At 54.7% G+C, this 24,144-nt stretch overlaps 3 protein-coding genes and 1 long non-coding RNA gene across 4 annotated transcripts; 2 read left to right on the top strand and 2 right to left on the bottom strand.

The window, feature by feature from the left end:
- Positions 1 to 637: 637 nt before the first annotated feature.
- On the bottom strand, positions 638 to 12,138 carry LOC148640298 (uncharacterized). Its single transcript, XR_015930552.1, has 2 exons — positions 12,086 to 12,138; positions 638 to 1,062 (listed from the first exon to the last, which is right to left on the bottom strand). It is a non-coding gene; the product is annotated as an uncharacterized LOC148640298 (long non-coding RNA).
- Positions 969 to 8,758, top strand: cxcr3.1 (chemokine (C-X-C motif) receptor 3, tandem duplicate 1). The gene is made up of 3 exons (XM_088620528.1): positions 969 to 1,110; positions 6,248 to 6,628; positions 7,208 to 8,758. Exons 1-3 carry the CDS (start codon positions 1,090 to 1,092, stop codon positions 7,949 to 7,951), a joined length of 1,146 nt encoding a protein of 381 aa, XP_088476654.1. The 5' UTR covers positions 969 to 1,089; the 3' UTR covers positions 7,952 to 8,758.
- LOC148640297 (C-X-C chemokine receptor type 3-like) lies at positions 11,992 to 17,243 on the top strand. Its single transcript, XM_088620531.1, has 3 exons — positions 11,992 to 12,141; positions 13,793 to 14,170; positions 14,739 to 17,243. The coding sequence occupies exons 1-3, from the start codon at positions 12,121 to 12,123 to the stop codon at positions 15,474 to 15,476; spliced, it is 1,137 nt and encodes a 378-aa protein (XP_088476657.1). The 5' UTR covers positions 11,992 to 12,120; the 3' UTR covers positions 15,477 to 17,243.
- A 650-nt stretch (positions 17,244 to 17,893) lies between these two features.
- Positions 17,894 to 22,871, bottom strand: cxcr3.2 (chemokine (C-X-C motif) receptor 3, tandem duplicate 2). The gene is made up of 2 exons (XM_088620532.1): positions 20,375 to 22,871; positions 17,894 to 19,333 (listed from the first exon to the last, which is right to left on the bottom strand). Exons 1-2 carry the CDS (start codon positions 20,402 to 20,404, stop codon positions 18,230 to 18,232), a joined length of 1,134 nt encoding a protein of 377 aa, XP_088476658.1. The 5' UTR covers positions 20,405 to 22,871; the 3' UTR covers positions 17,894 to 18,229.
- Positions 22,872 to 24,144: the final 1,273 nt, after the last annotated feature.

The raw sequence follows: 24,144 nt of genomic DNA, 5'->3' as shown, positions 1-24,144 counted from the left end.
TCTTTGATCTGTGACTGCGCTCTCAGTTCTGCGTTCATGTCTCTGTGCTACAGCAGGAGGCAAACCACAGATCGTGTTTCAGAGAACTCAGAGTTCCTGCTGTTGTTCTTCAGTTTTGTTCTGTCAGTCCACAGCACTTCTTAGAATCAGAGCTTCAAACGTCCTTCACTTAAGTCTCTGCTCCGTCAGAGGTAATTGAGAAATAAGGATGCTTTCTGTTGAACAACACATTGTGTTTGTGTTCAATGAACTGATGCTGATGGAGAGGTGGGGCAATAATTCTCTTAGTCATAGCAACATCTACAGCTACAAAAAACAGCTGCCCTGCCCCCTTTAATAACAAGGGGTAGGGGTACAGAGTGACCCAGACTGGACCGGTGAGCTCTGGACTGTAGGGGTACAGTGTGACCCAGACTGGACCAGCGATCTCTGGACTGTAGGGGTACAGTGTGACCAAGACTGGACCGGCGAGCTCTGGACTGTAGGGGTACAGTGTGACCCAGACTGGACCAGTGATCTCTGTACTGCAGGGGTACAGAGTGACCCAGACCAGACTGGAACCAGTGATCTCTTAATTGTAAGGTTACAAAATGATATTTGTGTAATATATTTGTTAATTAATATTGACATACATTACTTTTCTGTTATATTGTTTTATTCAATACAATACAGACACAATAGCCTAGAAACACCCAGAAATAACCACCACAACAGGAAAGTGTACTAAATGACTGTGCTGGTTAATTATTAGTTGATTGAGGCTGAAACAGCCGCAACCCTGATTAAAAAATGGTGCATCTTGTGTTTATTGCAGAAGACCAACTCTCTGCAAGTCAGTAAGAAAAGTTTATGAATGACTTCCTCTTGCTCGCCCTGTGCTCGCTCTCTCTCTCTCGCTCTCTCGCTCTCTCTCTCAGGCTCGGGCGCTGCGCTCTGACTCAGGGGAGTCGGCTCTCGAACCCACTCGAGTCAGTCTCTCGCCACGCATCCCCGCACTCCCTGTGCTCCCCTGCTCGCGGGGAAACTGGAATATTCCGCCCTGACTTCCGGCCGCCTGCCCAGCTGACCTGCTGACCGCAGCCTGGGGCGATGGACAGCTCAGACAGCATGGTGAGTCTGAACTCCTCTCTCCTCTCTCCACCGCCGCGCCACGGTGACACTGAGCTTCAGCAGGGTGCCGGAGTGTCCGCTGTCTCCTCTGGCTCCCCGTCAGCCCGAGCGCAGCAGTGCGGCGGGGCTGGCCGAGGAGAACTGACCACGCCGGTGGTCAGAGTCCCGAGCTCGGCAGGGACAAACCTTCTCTGGGCCCGTCACGTCTCGTGCAGCGAACACCTGCCATGTCAAAACACATGAATGGGCGCATACCACTATACCACTATCCTACTATACTCTGACACGCTATAACACTGCTGTACCACTACACTAAACCATGCTATACTGTACCTCTATACCACACAACACTACATTATAATAATAATAATAAACTTTATTTTATATAGCGCCTTTAAAGGTGGCTTCTCAAAGCGCTTTACAGGATGACAATAACAATAAATAAGAAGACTAATTTGACAAAATATAACTGGTGCTGCACCACTATCCTACACTGTTCACTCCAGTAACTCCAGTACCACCAGTACCATGCTGTACCTCTATACTACACCACTCTATACCTCTATACTATCCCACTGTACATCCACACAATATAAGTGGTACTATACAACTATACTACACCACGCTACACCACTGGTACTATACTGCTATACTACACCACTCTAGACTACAGCGCTTTGTATAACCCACATGAAGCATCACACAGTAGGTGCAGGACACACATTTATTGCAGGGCGCTGTGTCTGGGGCTCCGAGGTGGTTTGACACTCTGAGATCATCACACACTAAATTTAGACAGCTTCTAAATACAGTTCATGTGCCCATTATAAAACCACATCATTTGCTGAAGTGAGACCAAGGGCTGTTGGTAACTGCGATCACACCCTGTAAATCTGTAGTTTTTCTCTGTGATTCCCAGCCCCATCAGGAACAGACCCTACCTGACGGGGCTCTGTCAGTGTCACCCACAGCCAGTGTCCAGAGTGACTGCAACACAGCTCTCTGTGCCTTAACCTGATCTCACTGGGCTTTACTGCACTGGACTGAGATTTTACCCTGATGTCACTGGGCTTTACTGCACTGGACTGAGATTTTACCTTGATCTCATTGTGATTTACTGCACTGTACTGTGCTTTTACCCTGATCTCACTGTGATTAACTGCACTGTACTGTGATTTTACCCTGATCTCATTGTGATTTACTGCACTGTACAGTGCTTTTACCCTGATCTCACTGTGATTAACTGCACTGTACTGTGATTTTACCCTGATCTCACTGTGATTTACTGCACTGTACAGTGCTTTTACCCTGATCTCACTGTGATTTAGTGCACTGTATTGTGATTTTACCATGACAGGACAGTGAAGCTCATGTAAAATAAACCTTTTCGTGTTGGCAAATATACACACGTTTATACAGAAAAATATATTTCTGTTTTTATTTTTACTGCGCTGAACTGAGATTTTACTCTGTTCTCGGCAGGAGTTCTCATCTTCATGCAACTTTTGGTGTTATAAGGGAAGACATTTTCCTGTCTCCAAAATCGCCTGAAATTAATTAACTAGAACGTCTTATCTCCAGAGCTATAAAACCACTGACCAGTCGGCGCCGCTCAGTAGTAACGGGACCGAAACAAATGTTCACCCCGAAGAGGCGAAAGTGAAGAAATCCGGCTATATCTGCAGGAGGAGATGTGGGAGAGCTTGCAGGTGATCTACAGGACAGCCGTGCTGATCATCTACTCACACTTATCATACGCACAGGGGCAATGCGGCATAATAATAATAATAATAATAATAATAATAATAATAATAATACCACCTAACACAGCCCCACCTGGATCATTCACCAGTCCGCTCCCCACACACCAACTCTCGACGGGGAGGAGAGCAGAGTGATGGAGCCAGTTCAGATTATTAGGAGGCCATGACTGGTAAAGACCAGGGGGGAAATTTGGCCAGGACACTGGGGTAACACCCCTACTCTTTTAGAGAAACGCCCTGGGATTGTTAATGACCACAGAGAGTCAGGACCTCGGTTTTACATCTCATCCGAAGGACGGCGCCTTTTCACAGTGTAGTGTACCCGTCACTATACTGGGGCATTAGTATTGTCATTTTATTCTGCGGCTCCTGGTTCAGCCCAGAAATAAACTTTCTGATGTTGCGTCACTTCTCCACTTGCCGCACGTACAGTAGATGTGTTTATTCCAGTCTTTCTGTCTCAATTCCGCGACGCGCAGACCAGGGCTACACCGGCGCCTCTTCTGCATTCCAGTCCGAAATACGCAGCGGCAGCACAAACGCTGACGGGCTGGTAAAGTGCTAAAAAAAAATCAATATAACTCAATCGGGGGAAATTCCCGCTGGTGTCAGAAACGGTTCAAAAACGTCCATTTCGACGTGTTTCAAAAGGAAATGCGCCATCAAACGGAAAACACACTTAAACAGCGAATCACTAAAAATACAGACATTTGCTTCACATTTGAAGCCCGCAGCTCGACTTCATTAACATAAACTGTTACACAACATTATTACTATTATCATAACAGTGCTTCTGCAGAATCAACGCGAGCTTCTAAATTTTGCTGTGCAATCAAAAATCCCCCCAAATTGTGATGCTTTTTCAAAAAATGAATTTTAAACTACTTTATAGACATAAACTGGAGTCGCATATTGTGGATTTACAGTGATCCAAGTTAAATATGTCCTTACAAGGGCCTGAAAAATAATACATCTGTAGACTCAGAAATACATTAATATAAACGCATAAAAAGCAATAAATATATTGCTTAATTTATTATTTTAAAGTATCATTTAGTATAGGAGTGTCATATTCAAACCCTCCAATTAAAGACGAGATGAATCTGAGGCCGGGCTTGTTGACAACATAGACGTGAATACTGATCTCTTAATCTGAGTTTTATTTTAATTTACTTGCATGTCCAAAATAAAACCGTGATATATTTAAAAATAAAACCGTGGTGTTGTTCCATCACCAACAGGAAGGCATGAGAAGCCATTCAGAAGCCGTAAACTTGACGACTGACGGGCGAGCCGCAACGCAGTACACGCGCTGTAAGCAATCACAGCGCGCAGGGGTGTCTTCTGGTTCCTTCTCATGCGGTGTTCTTACTGACGCCACTAACCGCCTCTCTTCGGACCCCTGACCGGGCTGCCAGCGGCCGCGGGTCCGAGGAGGAGCAGGTGACGGCTCAGGCGAAGGAAGAGGCTCAGAGGAGGACAGGAGGGCGGCGGTCGGGGGGCGGGTGGAAGATGTGGGAGAGCCCTGTCTTGCGTTCGCACCGCCGGCGCCCCGGGGAGGCCGCAGGTACACGCAGAGGACCATTCGCCTTGTTTCCCCCGCGCAGCGTCACCCGGTGGCCTCGGCCTGGGCGGGCTCCACCCGAGCCGGGCCCTCGCTTCGGGGGAGAAGCCCCAGCGCTGCAGCCGCTCATTTTATTGCATTTTTGTTTTTTGTTTGTTAAAAAAAGAAAATCGACGGGCGGTTCGTCATCGGGTTGTCGGTTTCAGTCGCCCCGCCGTGCCTGACTGTGAACGGCGTAGCCCAACGCGTGGAACGGGACCAGTATACTGGTGTTCGGGTGTGGCTGTCGTGCAGTCGCCGGCCCGGCCCGGCCGCTGGGCTCTCTCTCTCTCTCGCCGGTGACGGGGGGAAATTTCCTCCTCGCCCTGGGTTTCGGAGAAGTGACTCATTCCGAGAGCTGCGTTCAGAAACGCGTGCCATTCAGAGGACTCTCGCACCCAACGCCGGGTTTACTCGTCAGATTGAGCCATACTGGTTCCACAGATGACTGGAGACCCAGCCCCCGGAGTGCACTAATTGCATTCACCACATCATAGTACCTTAATCCACAGATTGCATCAGACTCTCCAGATCACACGCTAGATATTCACCACATCATGACCACTCTGTTCCTCTTCTTACTCTGAATCTGTTTCCCATATTGCACCACTCTTAATCTCCTTATTCGCTCCACTCCTGGTTCCGAGCTCAGACCCCTTCCCTCGGCTTCCGGACAGCAGGTCCCAGAACCCCCCGCGGCCCGACAGCCTCCTCCTCCCAGCAGCGCGGACACGCGTGGAGCTCGCAGGGGTCGCGAGAGCGCCGTGGTGTGATTATAAAGAGTCCGGCGAAGAGACAAAGACGGTCGCTCCCTGTACAGAGCGAAGTGTGGGGCTGTGGACTGACCACAGAACGCGAGGAATGTCGCTCAGAAATCACTTTTCACCGGGGACACCGGCATCCAAAACTGCCTGGCTTCTCCTCCTGGCTGGCGGACGAGGAGCCCCGAACCCTGCTCAGGAGCAGGAGGCTTGAGACAACTGCCACGGGAGGCGTTTGAGTTCGGCTGGTATCCTAATGATGGTGATGACGTGCAGCTCTGCGAGATTGACCTGGCATTATTATCCCTCTCCATTTCAAGACTGTGAACAAAGTGCCTTTGTCGTGTCATCTTTTTCAGACAAGAGAGACGCAGTCCCTGTGTGTGCAGTGCATGTAATACTGTTCTGCAGTGTGTGTGAGACAGAGAGTCACTGCACTGTTAACTCACACTGCTGGACAGATAGAGACATAAAGTACAAACCCTGTGTGTGCAGTGCATTTAATACTGTTCTGCAGTGTGTGTGTGAGACAAGAGTCACTGCACTATTAACTCACACTGCTGGACAGATAGAGACATATAGTACAAACCCTGTGTGTGCAGTGCATTTAATACTGTTCTGCAGTGTGTGTGTGAGACAAGAGTCACTGCACTGTTAACTCACACTGCTGGACAGATAGAGACATATAGTACAAACCCTGTGTGTGCAGTGCATTTAATACTGTTCTGCAGTGTGTGTGAGACAGAGTCACTGCACTGTTAACTCACACTGCTGGACAGATAGAGACACACAGTACAGCCCCTGTGTGTGCAGTGCATGTAATACTGTTCTGCAGTGTGTGTGAGACAGAGAGTCACTGCACTGTTAACTCACACTGCTGGACAGAGCTCATGGTTGTGATCACGATCATGAGTGTGAGTGTGTTCCTCTGCCCTCCTGGGCCTCACTGTTCCTGTCTGCCCAGTCCCGCTCTCCCACTGCCTGTCTGACTCCCAGCTTTCCCCCTGCAGTACGATGGAGGAAAGATCACCCTATACGATGAGGATTTGTGGAGCTTGTTCGACAACGACACTGAAAACAACACCTACGACGACTCCTGCTGTGAAGGCCTGGGGGATGTCTGCACCCAGGGGGTCGGCCTCGGGTTCCAGAGGCTCTTCCTGCCGGCGCTGTACTCCGTGGCGCTGGTGCTGGGCGTGCTGGGCAACGGGCTGGTGATCGCGGTGCTGTGCCAGTTCCGCAGGGGCTGGAGCGTCACCGACACCTTCATCCTGAACCTGGCCCTGGCCGACACCCTGCTGGTCGTCACGCTGCCCTTCTGGGCCGCAGAGGCTGCGAGGGGCTGGATCTTCGGCACGGGCATGTGTAAGATCCTGGGAACGATCTTCAAGGTGAGTCTTGAGACTGGACAACAGGGTTGATGTACTGGAGTGTCCAGTCAGTGTGTCTGTATGAACCCCTCTCTCTCAGTGCAGTGTTAATGTACTGGAGTGTCCAGTCAGTGTGTCTGTATTAACCCCTCTCTCTCTCAGTGCAGTGTTAATGTACTGGAGTGTCCAGTCAGTGTGTCTGTATTAACCCCTCTCTCTCAGTGCAGTGTTAATGTACTGGAGTGTCCAGTCAGTGTGTCTGTATGAACCCCTCTCTCTCAGTGCAGTGTTAATGTACTGGAGTGTCCAGTCAGTGTGTCTGTATTAACCCCTCTCTCTCTCTCAGTGCAGTGTTAATGTACTGGAGTGTCCAGTCAGTGTGTCTGTATTAACCCCTCTCTCTCTCAGTGCAGTGTTAATGTACTGGAGTGTCCAGTCAGTGTGTCTGTATTAACCCCTCTCTCTCTCAGTGCAGTGTTAATGTACTGGAGTGTCCAGTCAGTGTGTCTGTATTAACCCCTCTCTCTCTCAGTGCAGTGTTAATGTACTGGAGTGTCCAGTCAGTGTGTCTGTATTAACCCCTCTGTCTCCTTCTCTCAGGTCAACTTTTTCTGTGGCATTTTCCTCCTTGCCTGCATCAGCCTGGACCGCTACCTGTCCATCGTTCACGCTGTCCACATGTACTCCCGCCGCAAGCCCTGGGCCGTGCGGGTCAGCTGTCTGTGCGTCTGGACGCTGTGTTTCCTGCTGGCTGTGCCTGACCTGCTCTTCCTGGAGGCTCTGTCAGATAGCCGCCGAGGGGGCAGGGTGGAGTGCTCCCACAACTACCTGCGCTTCACCAACAACTCCAGCGACTGGCGCCTGGCCTCCCGCGCGGTCTACCACGTGATGGGCTTCTTCGCCCCCTCGCTGGTCATGGTCTACTGCTACGCCTGCATCCTGTTCACTCTGAGGAAGTCGCAGGGCGCCCAGAAGCAGAAGGCCATCCGGATCATCCTGGCCCTGGTGGTGGCCTTCTTCCTGTGCTGGACGCCCTACAACCTGACCCTGCTGGCCGACACGCTCCACTCCCAGAGCAACATCAGCGACAACTGCGGCCGGCGCACGGCCCTGGACATCTCCCTGGTGGCCACCTCCTCGCTGGGCTACCTGCACTGCTGTCTCAACCCCATCCTCTACGCCTTCGTGGGCGTCAAGTTCCGCCGCAACCTGCTGGAGCTCCTGCGCGCCCTGGGCTGCAAGATCAAGGGCCACGCCCGGCCGAAGCCGGCCTCGTCCTCCGCCACTCGCCGGACCTCCATGTGGTCCGAGTCCGGGGACGTGTCCTACTCCACCGGGATCTGAAGGAGGGCAGGGCGGGCAGCGGGGGGCGGGGGGAGTGGGAACTGTCCGCGCCTGGGGGCAGGGAGGACAGCGATCCAGGCTGGGAGTCGTATCCGTCTGTTAAACCCATCTCTGCCTGTGGCCCCCGACCCGGGCGACGTCTCGCCAGAAGCTCTCTGGCCCAGACTGGCGGGGAGAGTCACCCCCTGCAGTCTAACCCTGAGGAATGGCTTTTGGAGAGCAGACACCAACTTAAGCAGAATAAGAAGAACGCAACAAGTCCTTAAGAGAAACCTTTTTTTCTTAATTTTTAAAAAGTTACTTTTCTAAAAATGTCAAGGAAATGAATGCCAGGTGCTAGGGATACTGTGTTTTGTATCTGTGGGCTCAGTGCCAATCTTTTAGAATATGAATCTATGCTGTACATTGCTGAAATGTAAATACATAATATGCTGTATATATGTGTTTCTGAAGCTAAAATTGTACCTTTATTTCTTTTAAACACAGATGTTTGCACAAAACAGAGCAGACTCAGAGACTCAGGCTCAGATTCAGGCTCAGGCTTAGTCTCGGAGACTCGGAGACTCAGGCTCTGTGCAAAGTCTGACACACAAGCTTATTAATGGAGGTGACCTGTATCACAGGGCTGTGGGGGAAACTGGGTTATCCTGCTGTTGATTGCTTGAGGGGAGGGGATCGCATTTAATGGGGTAGAGGGGTGGGGTGGGGTCTCTTGACCTGTTGCTAAATATATATATAGTGCAGAATATATCACTTTTCTATGTTTCTTCCACACATTTGAGCTCAATAAAGTCTAACTATCTTTGCCCCCTGTGTATCTCAACGCTGGCCTTTGTGGGGAGGGGGGGTTAGGCTGGGAAAGAGTGAAGGGGGGGTCTGACTCTTTGGGATCTCCCAGGGAAGAAGCCGGAGGAGATTCTGGGATCCAGGAGCTGCACCGGAGCCACCGGACAAGAAGTCCAGGGTGGAGAGCAGGGAGATCCGGTCATCCCGAGACTTTCCGAGGGTTACGGGACTTTGTTTCGGTTCCAGGCGCCCTGTCAGAGCTCTCCTCGGAGAGAGGGACACGTCGGAGGAGAGGCGAGAAACGCTGATGTGTTTCTGAACTCTTCACCCTCCTGGCACCGATCGTATCTGTCTCTCTGTATGACTCTCTCATTCTCACTCTCTCTTTCTCTTTCTTGTATTTCACCTCCTTTCTTCTCAATGGGCGAAGGAGCCCGGCGGCAGTAACAGACCCGAGCCGGCGGGGGGTTACCGCCAGCGCCCTGGGGGCGGCTGCTGTCCTCCGTCCCCACCACAGCGAGGCGCTCAGCGGCTCGCTGAGATCAGGACAGGCTACACAGCCTCTGCTGACGAGACAGGCTCACAGGCTCACAGACAGGTGCACACACACAGGCAGACAGGCAGAGAGACGGAGACAGGCTCACACACAGGCAGACAGGCAGAGAGAGAGACAGGCTCACAGACAGACAGGTAGAGAGAGAGAGAGACAGGCTCACAGACAGGCAGAGAGACGGAGACAGGCTCACACACAGGCAGGCAGAGAGACAGAGACAGGCTCACGCACAGGCAGACAGGCAGAGAGAGAGAGACAGGCTCACACACAGACAGACAGGCAGAGGGAGAGAGAGAGAGAGACAGGCTCACAGACAGGTAGGCAGAGAGACAGAGACAGGCTCACGCACAGGCAGAGAGAGAGAGACAGGCTCACACACAGACAGACAGGCAGAGAGAGAGAGACAGGCTCACACACAGACAGACCAGCGCCCACACGAGCAGACCGATGGGGGTTGACGGGACAGAAGGGTCTCTGGGGCAGCGCGCTAAACCACACCAGACGGAGACAGACTGAACATCGAGGCCCGAGATTCAGCTGTGCCCGAGAGAGCAGCCTCTCGCCGGCTCGCCTATCACGCCAGCGATCTCGCTCCGCTCTGCCTGACTTCCTGCCACGGCTTTCAACTGCAAACCCGCAGCTCTGCGCCCGGCTGCAGCCAGCCCTGTCTGAGAGCCGAGACTCATAGCGCCGTATCACTGACGATAATCTGCACCCCACTTCCGAATGGGGTTTCTGTCATAATCTTCTTCTCTCTCCGCACTTTCTTCAGCAGGAGCTTCACAACTTCTTCGCTCGACGCCATCAGGCTCCTCTTGTTTTCTACGGTGGCAACCGAATATCGGTGCGGTCCGGGTCGGTGCAGCTACATGAAGCTTCCTGTGAGGCTGTTGAAGCCGTTACTGTGGCTGTGCGCTTTATGGATGACAGCCTCCAATCTGGTCACAGTCTTTACACAAACGGTGGTGGGAGGGTGGAACAGAGTGCCCAGGCACGCTGCTGATTGAATACTCTAAAGACACAGCTGGAGGAGGTCCTCCAGTCAGGACAGGAGGCTCTTGTTTACACAAAGGGTGGCAGGAGTCTGGAACAAGCTGCCCAGCCAGGGTGTTGAAGCCGGTTTCTTTCAGCTGTCGGCTGGGTGAGTTCCTGAGACCAGCTGACCACTGACTACCCAGCCTCCTCCTGAGGGCTCTCAGAGCACTCAGCGCTCACACAGGGCCCCGTGCTGGATCTGGACAGAAATACCTGCAGCTCCTTCAGGGTCCTGATACCTCCAGTGGTGCCCACCAGTTTGAAGACTCGATGATATAGCGTAAAAATACATCAGCTTTATCTGATTCAGGGCTGTGGGGCAGCCTTATCCCGGAGTCTGATCCCAGCAAGCAATGGGCAGGAGGCAGGGTACACCCTGGGGGCGAAGCCAGTCTATAGCAGGGCACACACACACACAGACACACACGCTCACAGCAGGTCCAGTTGTCCCAGAAGCCAATTAACCCACCAGCATGTCTCTGAACTGTGGGAGGGAACCCATGGGAACACGTGGAGAACATGCAAACTCCACACAGACAGCACCCCAGGAACTGAACCCAGGGCCCCAGTGCTGCCGGGCTATCCCATCATTTTAATTTCACATGCCAATATAGACTCGTCTGCGCCTAACCGACACGTCACCCTGCGTCTGGGGGACTCGGAAGACAGGACAACAGCAGCTCGTGCGTGGGAGCACCGGGAATCGCCGGGCTCGGATCGCTCCCGTCTAAAACCCTCGGCAGGTCCGGTCGCTGCGAGAGCGGCGTCTGTTCCCTCGCGTTGCCTTGGCGCGCCGCGCCCTCTGCTGGCCGGGAGGAGGAGCTGCGCGCCCGCCGGCCGCCCGGTGAAGCACCTTCTCCCAGTAGCGGTCCTCGAGTTTCTATGTAAATATCTTATGATCTGTCTGGATTGTAAATGCCTGTAGATTCTTTGTTTTATGTGAACTGTATTTGTTGTGCTCTGACTGCGACACTGATTGTGCTCCCTGGCTGTGCCGAGAGCGCGCCTTGAGCTGAACTGAGGAACGAAGTGCTGAAGATGAGCCCTCGTCTGGGAGGGCAGACTCGCCGCTCGGCACCTCCCTGTCGGACTTTCCGTCCCGACAGAGGAGGAAGAAGTTATGACAGCCGTGAGATCACGCTTAAAAACACCATTTGCTCTTGGCCAGACGACGCGATCACAGGTACAGTCGTCCACAAGCAGGGTCCGTCTCCTACAGACTCGGGCTTTTCGAAGGCTTCACGGACATGAAATCGCCAGATTTAAATATCACCTTCCCCAGTTTTGCGATGGTATCCAAATTATAGTCCATCTCGTGAATGATTTTTTTTTCTTCAGTATTTTTCGTGTTGTTTTTTTTAAGAAAAGACGAGACAGCAACCGGGTGGGCTATCACTGTCACTCGGAACCCCAAACTCAAAACTTTATTTCTTTATTTTATCGTCGAACGCAAAAAAGAAAGTAAGAAAATAAATAAACAAACAGAAACCGCGGTACGTTCTTTGCGAAACATCGAAAAATCCGCGGAAATTATTTTTTGCCTTTGAGAAGAGAAACGCGTCATCTTCTGTTGAAAAACGAAACCCAGTTTCCAGTATTTCGTGCCTGACTCGCAAAGAATGAGCAACAGACGAAACTAAAACACGCTGGTGAATGAGGGCTGCATCCTCTCTCTGTCCCGGGACCCCACTCGAGTCAGCCTCACGCCACGGCTCCCCTGCTCGCGGGGAAACTGGAATTCCGCGCTGACCTCCGGCCACCTGCCCTGCTGACCTGCTGACCGCAGCCGGGGGCGATGGACAGCTCCGACAGCGCGGTGAGTCTGAACTCGAGATGAAATTCGGCTTCATTTCCTCCCGCTCGCGGCCCGTCCAGCTGAGCCCGGAGGGAAGCCCGGGTCCCGGCCTCAGCAGCGTGGGCAGGCCGCTTGTCCCAGCCCCCCGCCACGCTTGGCGTAAAGAAAGACCCTACCTTTATGGGCACGTCCCCACAGTTCCAGCCCGTGTCCGCGGGGTTCTGGTCTCGCTGGTGCTGGACAGCTGGAGGCTGTCCTGTCCCGCTGCGCTGTGGAGACCTGTCTGACTCGGAGGTGTCGACACACCTGTGTCGAGTTCGCGTCTCGCAGTCTGGAGGGGTTCAGGTGGGGCCAGTGCGGGACCCTCCTGGGAATCTGGGAATGGGTACCTGGATCTGCTGTTCCGCCAGCCTGTCCGGCCGTCCCTGAGGTTTCCCTGGAAGACGGCAGCCCCTCCTGTGACCGGCGCTGTGTCCCCTGGCGAAGGCGCGGGAGGGGACGCCCAGGGCGCAGCGGCCCGGGGTCGGCGGGTCAGCGCCGCGTCCCTGCGGGCCCTGGAGCCCCCGTCAGCGCGGCGCGCGGGCTGCTCGACCTCTGGGTGACCTGTGCTCCCGGGGGCCTGCCGTTTCCTCTTCCTCCTGAAGCGCTGGAGCGCGCGCGGCCGTGGGGGGGGGCGGGATTCTCCAGGCACCCCGCAGTCCTGGGCGGCCGGCTCCAACACAGTGATCACCCGTTTGGGGTTATCTCCTGATCACTGGTCACCTCATTCTCGCCCAGCTGCTATCCCTGTGTAACACTTATCATCCGAACCGGGCTGGGAAGTTCTTCTGGAGCTCAGGTAACTGAGGGATGTGGAGAGACAGGGAATGGTCTCTCAGGCTCTGTCGGGGGCTGGGGGTCTCTCTGCAGGTCTCTCGTAGTTCAGCACGGCGTAGTTTAACAGACCAGTTATTGTGCCTGTGGGCATCAAAGTCGGACGCCCAGGCACTTTAACTGGATGCTGCGTGATTAATGGCCATTGTGTGTCTCCCAGATTAAGTTGCTGTGTGTCTCCCAGGTGGGGCTGTGTGTGTCTCCCAGGTGGGGCTGTGTGTGTGTCTCTCCCAGGCGGGGCTGTGTGTCTCCCAGGTGGGGCTGTGTGTGTGTGTCTCCCAGGTGGGGCTGTGTGTGTGTCTCTCCCAGGTGGGGCTGCTGTGCGTCTCCCAGGTGGGGCTGTGTGTGTGTCTCTCCCAGGTGAGGCTGCTGTGCGTCTCCCAGGTGGGGCTGTGTGTGTGTCTCCCAGGTGGGGCTGCTGTGCGTCTCCCAGGTGGGGCTGTGTGTGTGTCTCTCCCAGGCGGGGCTGTGTGTCTCCCAGGTGGGGCTGCTGTGTGTGTCTCCCAGGTGAGGCTGCTGTGTGTGTCTCCCAGGTGAGGCTGCTGTGTGTGTCTCCCAGGTGAGGTTGCTGTGTGTGTCTCCCAGGTGGGGCTGTGTGTCTCCCAGGTGGGGCTGTGTGTGTCTCCCAGGTGAGGCTGCTGTGTGTGTCTCCCAGGTGGGGCTGCTGTGTCCCCTCGTGTATAAAGTGCTTTGGGATCCTTTAGGATGAAAAACGCTGTAGAAAAGCAAGGAATGACAGCCGTCATTATTGTCACCTGTCTGTCCGTGAGTCTGTGGGTCAGGATGTGTTTCCCTGCAGTACGATGGAGGAAAGTTCACCCTGAACGACGAGGATTTGTGGGGCTTGTTCGACAACGACACTGAAAACACCTACAATGACTCCTGCTGTGAAGGCCTGGGGGATGTCTGCACCCAGGGGGTCGGCCTCGGGTTCGAGAGGCTCTTCCTGCCGGCGCTGTACTCCGTGGCGCTGGTGCTGGGCGTGCTGGGCAACGGGCTGGTGATCGCGGTGCTGTGCCAGTTCCGCAGGGGCTGGAGCGTCACCGACACCTTCATCCTGAACCTGGCCCTGGCCGACACCCTGCTGGTCGTCACGCTGCCCTTCTGGGCCGCAGGGGCTGTGAGGGGCTGGATCTTCGGCACGGGCATGTGTAAGATCCTGGGAACGATCTTCAAGGTGAGTCTTGAGACTGGACAACAGGGTTGATGTACTGGAGTGTCCAGTCAGTGTGTCTGTATGAACCCCTCTCTCTCTCAGTGCAGTGTTAATGTACTGGAGTGTCCAGTCAGTCAGTGTGTCTGTATTAACCCCTCTCTCTCTCAGTGCAGTGTTAATGTACTGGAGTGTCCAGTCAGTGTGTCTGTATGAACCCCTCTCTCTCTCTCTCAGTGCAGTGTTAATGTACTGGAGTGTCCAGTCAGTGTGTCTGTATTAACCCCTCTCTCTCTCAGTGCAGTGTTCATGTACTGGAGTGTCCAGTCAGTGTGTCTGTATTAACCCCTCTCTCTCTCAGTGCAGTGTTCATGTACTGGAGTGTCCAGTCAGTGTGTCTGTATTAACCCCTCTCTCTCTCAGTGCAGTGTTAATGTACTGGAGTGTCCAGTCAGTGTGTCTGTATTAACCCCTCTCTCTCTCAGTGCAGTGTTAATGTACTGGAGTGTCCAGTCAGTGTGTCTGTATGAACCCCTCTCTCTCTCAGTGCAGTGTTCATGTACTGGAGTTGATCCCCCTCTTCCTCCTTCAGATCAGCTTCTACAGCAGCATTTTCCTCCTGGCCTGCATCAGCCTGGACCGCTACCTGTCCATCGTTCACGCTGTCCACATGTACTCCCACCGCAAGCCCTGGGCCGTGCGGGTCAGCTGTCTGTGCGTCTGGACGCTGTGTTTCCTGCTGGCTGTGCCTGACCTGCTCTTCCTGGAGGCTCTGTCAGATAGCCGCCGAGGGGGCAGGGTGGAGTGCTCCCACAACTACCGGCGCTTCACCAACAACTCCAGCGACTGGCGCCTGGCCTCCCGCGCGGTCTACCACGTGATGGGCTTCTTCGCCCCCTCGCTGGTCATGGTCTACTGCTACGCCTGCATCCTGCTCACTCTGAGGAAGTCGCAGGGCGCCCAGAAGCAGAAGAACGTGCAGCTGATCCTGGCCCTGGTGGTGGCCTTCTTCCTGTGCTGGGCGCCCTACAACCTGACCCTGCTGGCCGACACGCTCCACTCCCAGAGCAACATCAGCGACAGCTGCGGCCGGCGCACGGCCCTGGACATCTCCCAGGTGGCCACCTCCTCGCTGGGCTTCCTGCACTGCTGCCTCAACCCCATCCTCTACGCCTTCGTGGGCGTCAAGTTCCGCCGCAACCTGCTGGAGCTCCTGCGCGCCCTGGGCTGCCCCAGCAGGGCAGCAGAGAACAAGACAGAGGAGGAGGAGGGAGAGAAAAACTGTGTTGTGTACAGAGCCGGGGGCGAGCAAGTCAGAGCCGGGCTCTGAGTCAGGGCCTGGGCGATATTTCCCCCACGTGCTGGAGAGGGAGGGGGGGGACAGAGGGACATCCGGCTGAGCTCGGCGCTGGTCTGTACAGGGCGAGAGTGAATCTGGGCTCATGAGGACAGTAACTGGCTCAGCTCAGTCCCTGAACTGAAATGGGAGAATTATACATAGTAAAATGATCCGTAGCAGAATGAAAAGAAATTCTGAAATGAGATTGTAGATCTCTGCATCCTGCAATGACAGATGAGGGCACACACAGGTCCCAGAGGGGTCTGCTGAGACTGAAGTCTGACTTGCACAAACACACTGTTAGACCCTTGTCAGGAAACCACACGACTGGAGGCTTCTTTATTGCAGTAAAGACAGGAGCTTTACTGCAATAAAGCCCATTTTCTCAAGGACAGCAACAGGCTTGTAAGTGTGTAGATTGGAAATCTTTCCTTACAAAAACATACAGGATTGCTCAGAAAGGGTTTGTGGCCATATACAGTACAAAATCAGACTGTTCAGTCTTGGCCAATCTGCCAGAGTCCCACACTGTTCCCACTGTAGTTAGATCAGACACAGGACACGAAATCCACACCACAGGTCATGAGACCCTGACTGTCTGGAGCACAGAAACACATCTAGAGGAGTTTCATTTTGTAGCAGAACGAGCACGAATGCTGAATGTCTTCGATATGCATATATACTGCACACGTATGCGTCTACATGTGAGTAAATCTGCACATTCACACGCTCACACTCATACACACACGCAAGGACAATTTGAGACTCCATTTCACGAAGTCAGCTCGTCTCTGGGGGCTGGGAGGAATCTGAAGCACCAGCAGAGAAACTCGGGGAGAACATGCAGACTCCCCACAGACTGACTCCCCAATCCGCAATCACACCCAGCAGACAAACTCTCACAAACTCGGGGGGAACATGCCGACTCCCCACAGACTGCCCCCCCCCCAATGGGAATCTCAGCCGTGAGGTCGCAGCTCTGTCTCCCCTTTGAAACGTCTCTGCACCCCAAAGCATGTTGTTAAATATCAGCGGATACTGTTGTACTACTGACAAGCTCATATACTGTTAGATTATAACAATAAACTGCACCTCACGCTACAGCTCTGACAGATGAACAAACTCACCGGTCCGGTCCGTTTCGCTCGGCACATCACACCGACCCAGAAACAGCAGTTCTCACCAGGAGGCCGCTGTCCCTTAGGAACCGGGTCATTCTGTCCTGTCCCGTCTTTTCTCAGATCCGGGCCCTGTTTCGTAACTCTGTACTGCCCGACACTCGTCTTTTCTCAGAACCGGGTCCGGTTTCGTCACTCTGTACTGCCCGACACTCGTCTTTTCTCAGAACCGGGTCCGGTTTCGTTACATGTGTACTGCCTGACACTCGTCTTTTCTCAGAACCGGGTCCGGTTTCGTCACTCTGTACTGCCCGACACTCGTCTTTTCTCAGAACTGAGTCCGGTTTCGACACTCTGTACTGTCACGTCTTTTCTCAGAAAATTTGGGTCCAATTTTGCTTTTCCCCACTGTGTGCGAATTACTGATGTTTTAAGTGAGTTTCGCTCATTTTAAAAATCACAACATTGATTTAAAACACGATTGAAGCCGAACAGAGCGGGTCTCTGCCCTCTTGCGGTGGGAGGGCCGTATTGCAGCAGCGGTGCAGTGAAATTCTTTCTAACGGAAAAAAGTATTCGTTTTTCTCACGTAACTGTGAATGGAAACAGTACATCTCACAATAAAACCTTTCGTTTCAAATGTCTGGAATTTATCTGAGCTGTAAACATTTCACAAAGACGTACAGTCTCAGTCACCTACTCTCACACACACAGTCAGAAATACATGCACACACTCTCCCACACACAGTTATACACACACCTACACCCTCACACACACCTACACTCTCACACACACTCACAGAAATACCCAGACACATGCCTGCACTCTCTCACACACCTACACTCTCACACAGACACACCCAGTATACACACAGACACACTCACAGAAATACCCAAGCACACACCTACACTCTCACACAGACACACTCACAGAAATAGCCAGACACACGCCTGCCCTCTCTCTCACACACTCACACGCACACTCGCACTCCCACACAATCACAGGGACACACAGAGCTCTTTCTCCAGTCCTGCGTCAATGCGGTGTTACAGCCCAGCCTGCCCCAGCTGCACAAGTGCTGACGAGAGGAGAATTTCACCTTGAGGCGCTGCGGTTGGGAGCTGCAGATATTTCACCGCTAAGGAAATTGCAAAATTAAAACAAAGCAAATTTAAATCTGTTCAGCTCGGAGCCTGAGATTCTGGACAAGTTTCTGACCTTCACCACAGGATGTTGTTAGTTTCACTTGTAGAAACAGGGACTTGCAGACGCACAGACACACTGACACATTTTTTAAATTGTAGAAAATATCTTTTATTTCTCTTTAAGTACCTTAGTTAAAATATACAAAACTCCTAAACTAACAATTTAGCAGAAATCATTTCCCCTTCAGGATAAATTCAAATACTTTTAATTCACTCATTCATTCTGTATTTACAAGACACTCCTTCTCAACCTCAGTTTTCTCCTTTCTCCATCCCACGTCTCTTCCGATCTCTCCACCTGCTCCTCTCCCTCTCTCCTGTCTCCCCTCCCTTTTTTTCCTCTCCTTCTCCTACTCCTCTCTTACTCTCCTCCAATCTCTCTTCTCCTCCTTCCTCTCCCTCTCTCGTTCTCCTCTCCTCTCACATCACCACAGAGTAGTAGGTGCTGGACGTCTCGCTGTCTGAGGTCATGGACCCCGTGACCCTGCGGGACTTGTGCCCCCCGCGGCCCCTGTGACCCCACCGCCGGCCCCCGGCCCCCCGGCCCCCCAGGGCGCCCTTGCACATGCGCCCCAGCTCTCGGCGGAACTTGATGCCCACGAAGGCGTAGAGCAGGGGGTTGACGGCGCAGTGCGCCAGGCCCAGGCTCTCGGCGGCCAGCGTGCCCACGTCCAGCACGGCCTCCAGCTGGCAGCTGGCGGGCAGCAGCTCCAGGCGCAGCAGGCTGTCGGCCAGCAGGAAGGCGTTGTAGGGCGCCCAGGTGAGCAGGAAGGCGGCCACGACGGAGACGATGAGCCGCAGGGAGCGCTGGCGCTGGCGCCGGGACGCCAGGCACAGGGAGCGGAAGATCCGGGCGTAGCAGTAGAGCATGACCAGCAGGGGCGCGGCGAAGCCCAGCGCCACGTCCAGCGCCTGCAGCGCCAGGCGCCAGCGGTCCGAGCTGTCCGGGTGGAAGGCGCGGAGGCACAGCCGGCCCCCGAAGGAGGGCGCCGGCACCACCTCGCGGTAGCACACGTCCACCAGCGAGAGGCCCAGGCAGGCCGCCCAGATGCCCGCGCAGGCCAGCTGGGCGTGGGCGGGGCGCCGGCGCCAGCCGGGCCGCGCGGCGTGCACGATGGCCAGGTAGCGGTCGAAGCTGATGCAGGCCAGGAAGAGCACGCCGCTGTGCAGGTTGAGCGAGAAGGCGGCGCCGGCCAGCTTGCAGGCGGCCCGGCCGAAGGTCCACTCGCGCGCCCACTGCGCCGCGTACAGGGGCAGCGTGAGCCCCAGCAGCAGGTCGGCCAGCGCCAGGTGCAGCAGGAAGGTGTCGGTGAGCGAGAAGGCGCAGGGCCCGCGCCGCGCCAGCCGGTAGCGCCACAGCACGGCCAGCACCAGCGCGTTGCCCAGCAGCGCCAGCGCGAACACCAGCCCGTACGCCGGCGGGGCGAAGCCGCGGGCGAAGCGCCAGGTGCCGTCCCGGACGCAGGGCGCGGCGTACGTGCCGTCCACTGCCGGGTAGTCGCCGGTGGAGTTCTCCCCGGGGTCCTGAGGGAGCAGAGGCAGAGCTCGGAACCAGAACCAGGACCAGGACCAGCGGCCAGAGGGATGGGTCCACTACAGTAACAGCAGCAGTGGTGGATGAAGCAGTAGTAGTATCAGTAGTACCGGCAGTAGTAATAGCATTAGTAGCAGTAACAGCAGTAGTAGCAGCAGTAGTAGTATCAGTAGTACCGGCAGTAGTAATAGCATTAGTAGCAGTAACAGCAGTAGTAGCAGCAGTAATTATAGCAGTAATAGCAGTATTATCAACAGTGGTAGCAGTAATGGCAGACGTAGTGCAGTAGTAACTGTAGCAGCAGTAGTGCAGTAGTTGTAGTGCAGTAGTAACTGTAGCAGCAGTAGTGGCAGTAGTTGTAGTGCAGTAGTAACTGTAGCAGCAGTAGTAACTGTAGCAGCAGTAGTGGCAGTAGTTGTAGTGCAGTAGTAACTGTAGCAGCAGTAGCACCCTCAGGGTGCTCTTACTCTGATCTAACTGTGATTTACTGCACCACCTGTGCTTTTACCACAATCTCATAGCAATTTATTGCACTGATCTCAGCTTTCACCCTGATCTCACTGTGACTTACTGCACTGTATTGTGCATTTACCACAATCTTACTGCACAGGACTGCAATTTTCTCACAATCTCTCTGTACTTTACTGCACTACACTTTAATTTTACCACAATCTCACTGGGCTTTACTACACTAGACTGAATTTAAACTGATCTTCACTGTTACTTGCTGAACTGGACTGCGATTTTATCAATGTCTCACTGTTTTGAAATGTGATTTTACCATAATCATATTGTGATCTACTGCACTGTACTGTGATTTTGGCATGATCTCACTGTGACTTACTGCTCTGTACTGTGCTTGTACCCTGATCTCACTGTGATTGCACTGTACTGAGCTTTTACCCTGATCTCACTGGGCTTTACTGCTCTGTACTGTGCTTGTACCCTGTTCTCACTGTGATTTTACCACAGAAGTATCCCTCGCTGTCTCTCTCGCCTGTCCAGTGACCGACGCGCTGGCCAGCACTTACATCATAGTAGTAGTCCTCTGTGGTGGCCATCGTCCAGCCGGGAGAGGTCCGAGCGTCCTGGCAGTGCTCCTGGGCAGCGGTCCGCGACGGAGCCGAGGGGGAAAGAGGACGAGAGCCGGGCAGGATCACTGGGATCACTGCTCGGCAGGGCAGCGCTGATCAGGGTGGCAAGGGCTGATCGCTGACGGGCGGAGAGACGGAGAGATCGCTCCAGCTCACTGTCTGCTCTGCAGCTGGAGCCCTGTTACCACAGGGGAGCTGGTCCAGCTCTCACTTCTCTAAAGCTGCCGATTGGGAAATGCACCTCTGTCGGTTTTCTCAGTGCTACTGAATAGAACGGGGTGTTTCACAAACTGAGAGCCCTGAAACTGTAACTCCGCTGCAGCCCCCGTATTCCGGCTAATTTGCTTAGGGATTCATGTGTCAAAAACCTCCAACACTCGCACACACACTGACACACTCCTGACTGGACTGGAGACACTGCTAGAGACCCTGCTGTCCCTCTCCTCTCACACTCCCTCTGAATTCACACACTGACACACTCCTGACTGGACTGGAGACACTGCTAGAGACACTGCTGTCCCTCTCCTCTCACACTGTCCCTGAATTCACACACTGACACACTCCTGACTGGACTGGAGACACTGCTGTCCCTCTCCTCTCACACTCCCTCTGAATTCACACACTGACACACTCCTGACTGGACTGGGGCAGGAGAGAGAGAGGGAGGAGAGGAGAGAGAGAGGAGAGAAAGCACTCAGGGCTTTCTACGCAATAAGAAGGAGGCTTTTCAACATCAACCCACCAACAAGAATCTGGCTATGAATATTTCAAAGTGTAATCCAACCCATCGCCCTATACGGCAGTGAAGTGTGGGGTCCCCTCACAGACCAGGTTTACACTCAACAGGACAAACACCCCACAGAAACGCTGCACATGGAGATCTGTAGAAACAGTGACCAAAACTCCTACCACCACAAAGCCCTGGTGAGCCAAGAGCTGAGCCCAAAACAGAGCCCCCTGAGCCAGGTGGTCCTGAGGCTCACTGACCTGAGCCACACCGACACCAGCCAGCCTCAGGACAGCACTGCTAGAATTAACCACATCACAGCACAGACCAAACATACAATATCTCACACACTGGGACACACACACACACAAACACAACACAAACTGGAATACTACAGAACCTTAAACAGACAATACAAACTAGCCAAATATCTAACCAAGCTAAATAACAGCAAAGAGAAACAGACCCTGACAAAGTACAGGCTCAGTGACCACAGCCTGGCCATAGACACTGGACACAGGCAGACCTGGCTGTCCAGAGAGGACAGGCTCAGAGACCACAGCCTGGCCATAGACACTGGACACAGGAAGACCTGGCTGTCCAGAGAGGAACAGACAGTGAGCCTGTCTCCCAGTACTGCTCCAGATGTTTATATGTAAATATCGTATGGTTGTGTCTGTGTTGTAAATGTCTGTAGATGTTTCATGTTAATTGTATTTGTTTTGCTCTCGGCAACACTGATTGTACTCACTGGTCATGCCAATGAAGCACCTTGAATTGAATTGAGAGAGAAGAGAGAGGAGAGAGAGGAGAAGAGAGGGAGAGGAGAGACAGGGAGGAGAGGAGAGAGAGGGAGGAGAGGAGCAGTGGAAAGAGGAAGGACAGAGCAGAGGAAGGCTGGAGCCCTCAGGCTGTGAGTCAGAGAGGTGGCAGCAGGAAGTGAAAGCTCCCTGCCCTGGAGCATCATGGGAGCAGCCTGCCGCGCTCGGACTGCGCTCTTCAGAGTGACCGGTCGGCGCAGTACTGACGAGAGAGCTGTGACTGCGCTCTTCAGAGTGACCGGTCGGCGCAGTACTGACGAGCGAGCTGTGACTGCGCTCTTCAGAGTGACCGGTCGGCGCAGTACTGACGGCCCAGCTGTGACTGGGCTCTTCAGAGTGACCGGTCGGCGCAGTACTGACGAGCGAGCTCAGATTGTGCTCGTTAGTGTGATCATGCTTTCCGATGTGGTCCGAGCTCTGGGGTCCCGGTTCCGAATGTGTACCCTGGGCCCGGCAGGTCAGTGCTGACAGCACTCACAACAGTGTTGTCGATACCTCCGGGGGCGTACTATAGCTGCTGTCACCTGAGGCTGCTGAGCTGTGGCACACTAGTGGGGTCAGCTGGGTCGGAATCGCCTGACTGGACCCCTGGGCCTGGGGCAGTTCCTCTGACTCCTGACGTGACCTGCCCCTCCCACAGGACTCAGCAGAGAGGCGTTGCCTCTTCAGTAAACAAGAGCACACCCCGAAACTGAGCTCAAGGCCCACGCACGCGGCCTCACAGAGTGGTGACGTCACCTGGGGCCTGCTGCCCTTCACTGCGGTGCCGCGCCCCAGGTACAGAGCTCTGTCAGAAAGAGAGATAGAGGTCCCTCAGTCCTGCCGGACGAAAACATACAGCTCTTAAAGACACACATCCCCATCTGCGATCGGGCCTGACTCTCACACGGCTCCCGTCTGCGATCGGGCCTGACTCTCACAGGGCTCCCGTCTGCGCTGCTGCGATCGGGCCTGACTCTCACACGGCTCCCGTCTGCAATCGGGCCTGACTCTCACAGGGCTCCCGTCTGCGATCGGGCCTGACTCTCACACGGCTCCCGTCTGCGATCGGGCCTGACTCTCACAGGGCTCCCGTCTGCGATCGGGCCTGACTCTCACAGGGCTCCCGTCTGCGCTGCTGCGATCGGGCCTGACGCTCACAGGGCTCCCGTCTGCGATCGGGCCTGACTCTCACAGGGCTCCCGTCTGCGATTGGGCCTGACTCTCACAGGGCTTCCGTCTGCGATCGGGCCTGACGCTCACAGGGCTCCCGTCTGCGATCGGGCCTGACGCTCACAGGGCTCCCGTCTGCGATCGGGCCTGACTCTCACAGGGCTCCCGTCTGCGATCGGGCCTGACTCTCACAGGGCTCCCGTCTGCGATCGGGCCTGACTCTCACAGGGCCCCCGTCTGCGATCGGGCCTGACTCTCACACAGCTCCCGTCTGCAATCGGGCCTGACTCTCACAGGGCTCCCGTCTGCGATCGGGCCTGACTCTCACAGGGCTCCCGTCTGCGATCGGGCCTGACTCTCACACGGCTCCCGTCTGCGATCGGGCCTGACTCTCACACGGCTCCCGTCTGCGATCGGGCCTGACTCTCACAGGGCTCCCGTCTGCGATCGGGCCTGACTCTCACAGGGCTCCCGTCTGCGCTGCTGCGATCGGGCCTGACTCTCACAGGGCTCCCGTCTGCGATCGGGCCTGACTCTCACAGGGCCCCCGTCTGCGATCGGGCCTGACTGTCACACAGCTCCCGTCTGCAATCGGGCCTGACTCTCACAGGGCTCCCGTCTGCGATCGGGCCTGACTCTCACAGGGCTCCCGTCTGCGATCGGGCCTGACTCTCACACGGCTCCCGTCTGCGATCGGGCCTGACTCTCACACGGCTCCCGTCTGCGATCGGGCCTGACTCTCACAGGGCTCCCGTCTGCGATCGGGCCTGACTCTCACAGGGCTCCCGTCTGCGCTGCTGCGATCGGGCCTGACTCTCACAGGGCTCCCGTCTGCGATCGGGCCTGACTCTCACAGGGCTCCCGTCTGCGATCGGGCCTGACGCTCACAGGGCTCCCGTCTGCGATCGGGCCTGACTCTCACAGGGCTCCCGTCTGCGATCGGGCCTGACTCTCACAGGGCTCCCGTCTGCGATCGGGCCTGACTCTCACACAGCTCCCGTCTGCGA

Source organism: Lepisosteus platostomus, chromosome 26, assembly GCF_059453375.1.
Source record: "Lepisosteus platostomus isolate fLepPlt1 chromosome 26, fLepPlt1.hap1, whole genome shotgun sequence".
Classification (NCBI taxonomy): Eukaryota; Metazoa; Chordata; class Actinopteri; order Semionotiformes; family Lepisosteidae; genus Lepisosteus; species Lepisosteus platostomus.
The sequence above is the reverse complement of the archived record's forward strand: the minus strand, read 5'-3'. Positions and strand labels throughout refer to the sequence as shown.

Excerpts from the sequence above, each read along its gene's own strand:
- cxcr3.2 (XM_088620532.1), bottom strand. The coding sequence starts at position 20,404 with ATGGCCACCACAGAGGACTACTACTATGAT. Across the intron at positions 19,334-20,374 it reads CAGAGGACTACTACTATGAT|GACCCCGGGGAGAACTCCAC; the intron begins GTAAGTGCTGGC and ends CTGCTCCCTCAG.
- LOC148640297 (XM_088620531.1), top strand. The coding sequence starts at position 12,121 with ATGGACAGCTCCGACAGCGCG. Across the intron at positions 12,142-13,792 it reads TGGACAGCTCCGACAGCGCG|TACGATGGAGGAAAGTTCAC; the intron begins GTGAGTCTGAAC and ends GTTTCCCTGCAG. Across the intron at positions 14,171-14,738 it reads TCCTGGGAACGATCTTCAAG|ATCAGCTTCTACAGCAGCAT; the intron begins GTGAGTCTTGAG and ends TTCCTCCTTCAG.
- cxcr3.1 (XM_088620528.1), top strand. The coding sequence starts at position 1,090 with ATGGACAGCTCAGACAGCATG. Across the intron at positions 1,111-6,247 it reads TGGACAGCTCAGACAGCATG|TACGATGGAGGAAAGATCAC; the intron begins GTGAGTCTGAAC and ends TTCCCCCTGCAG. Across the intron at positions 6,629-7,207 it reads TCCTGGGAACGATCTTCAAG|GTCAACTTTTTCTGTGGCAT; the intron begins GTGAGTCTTGAG and ends TCCTTCTCTCAG.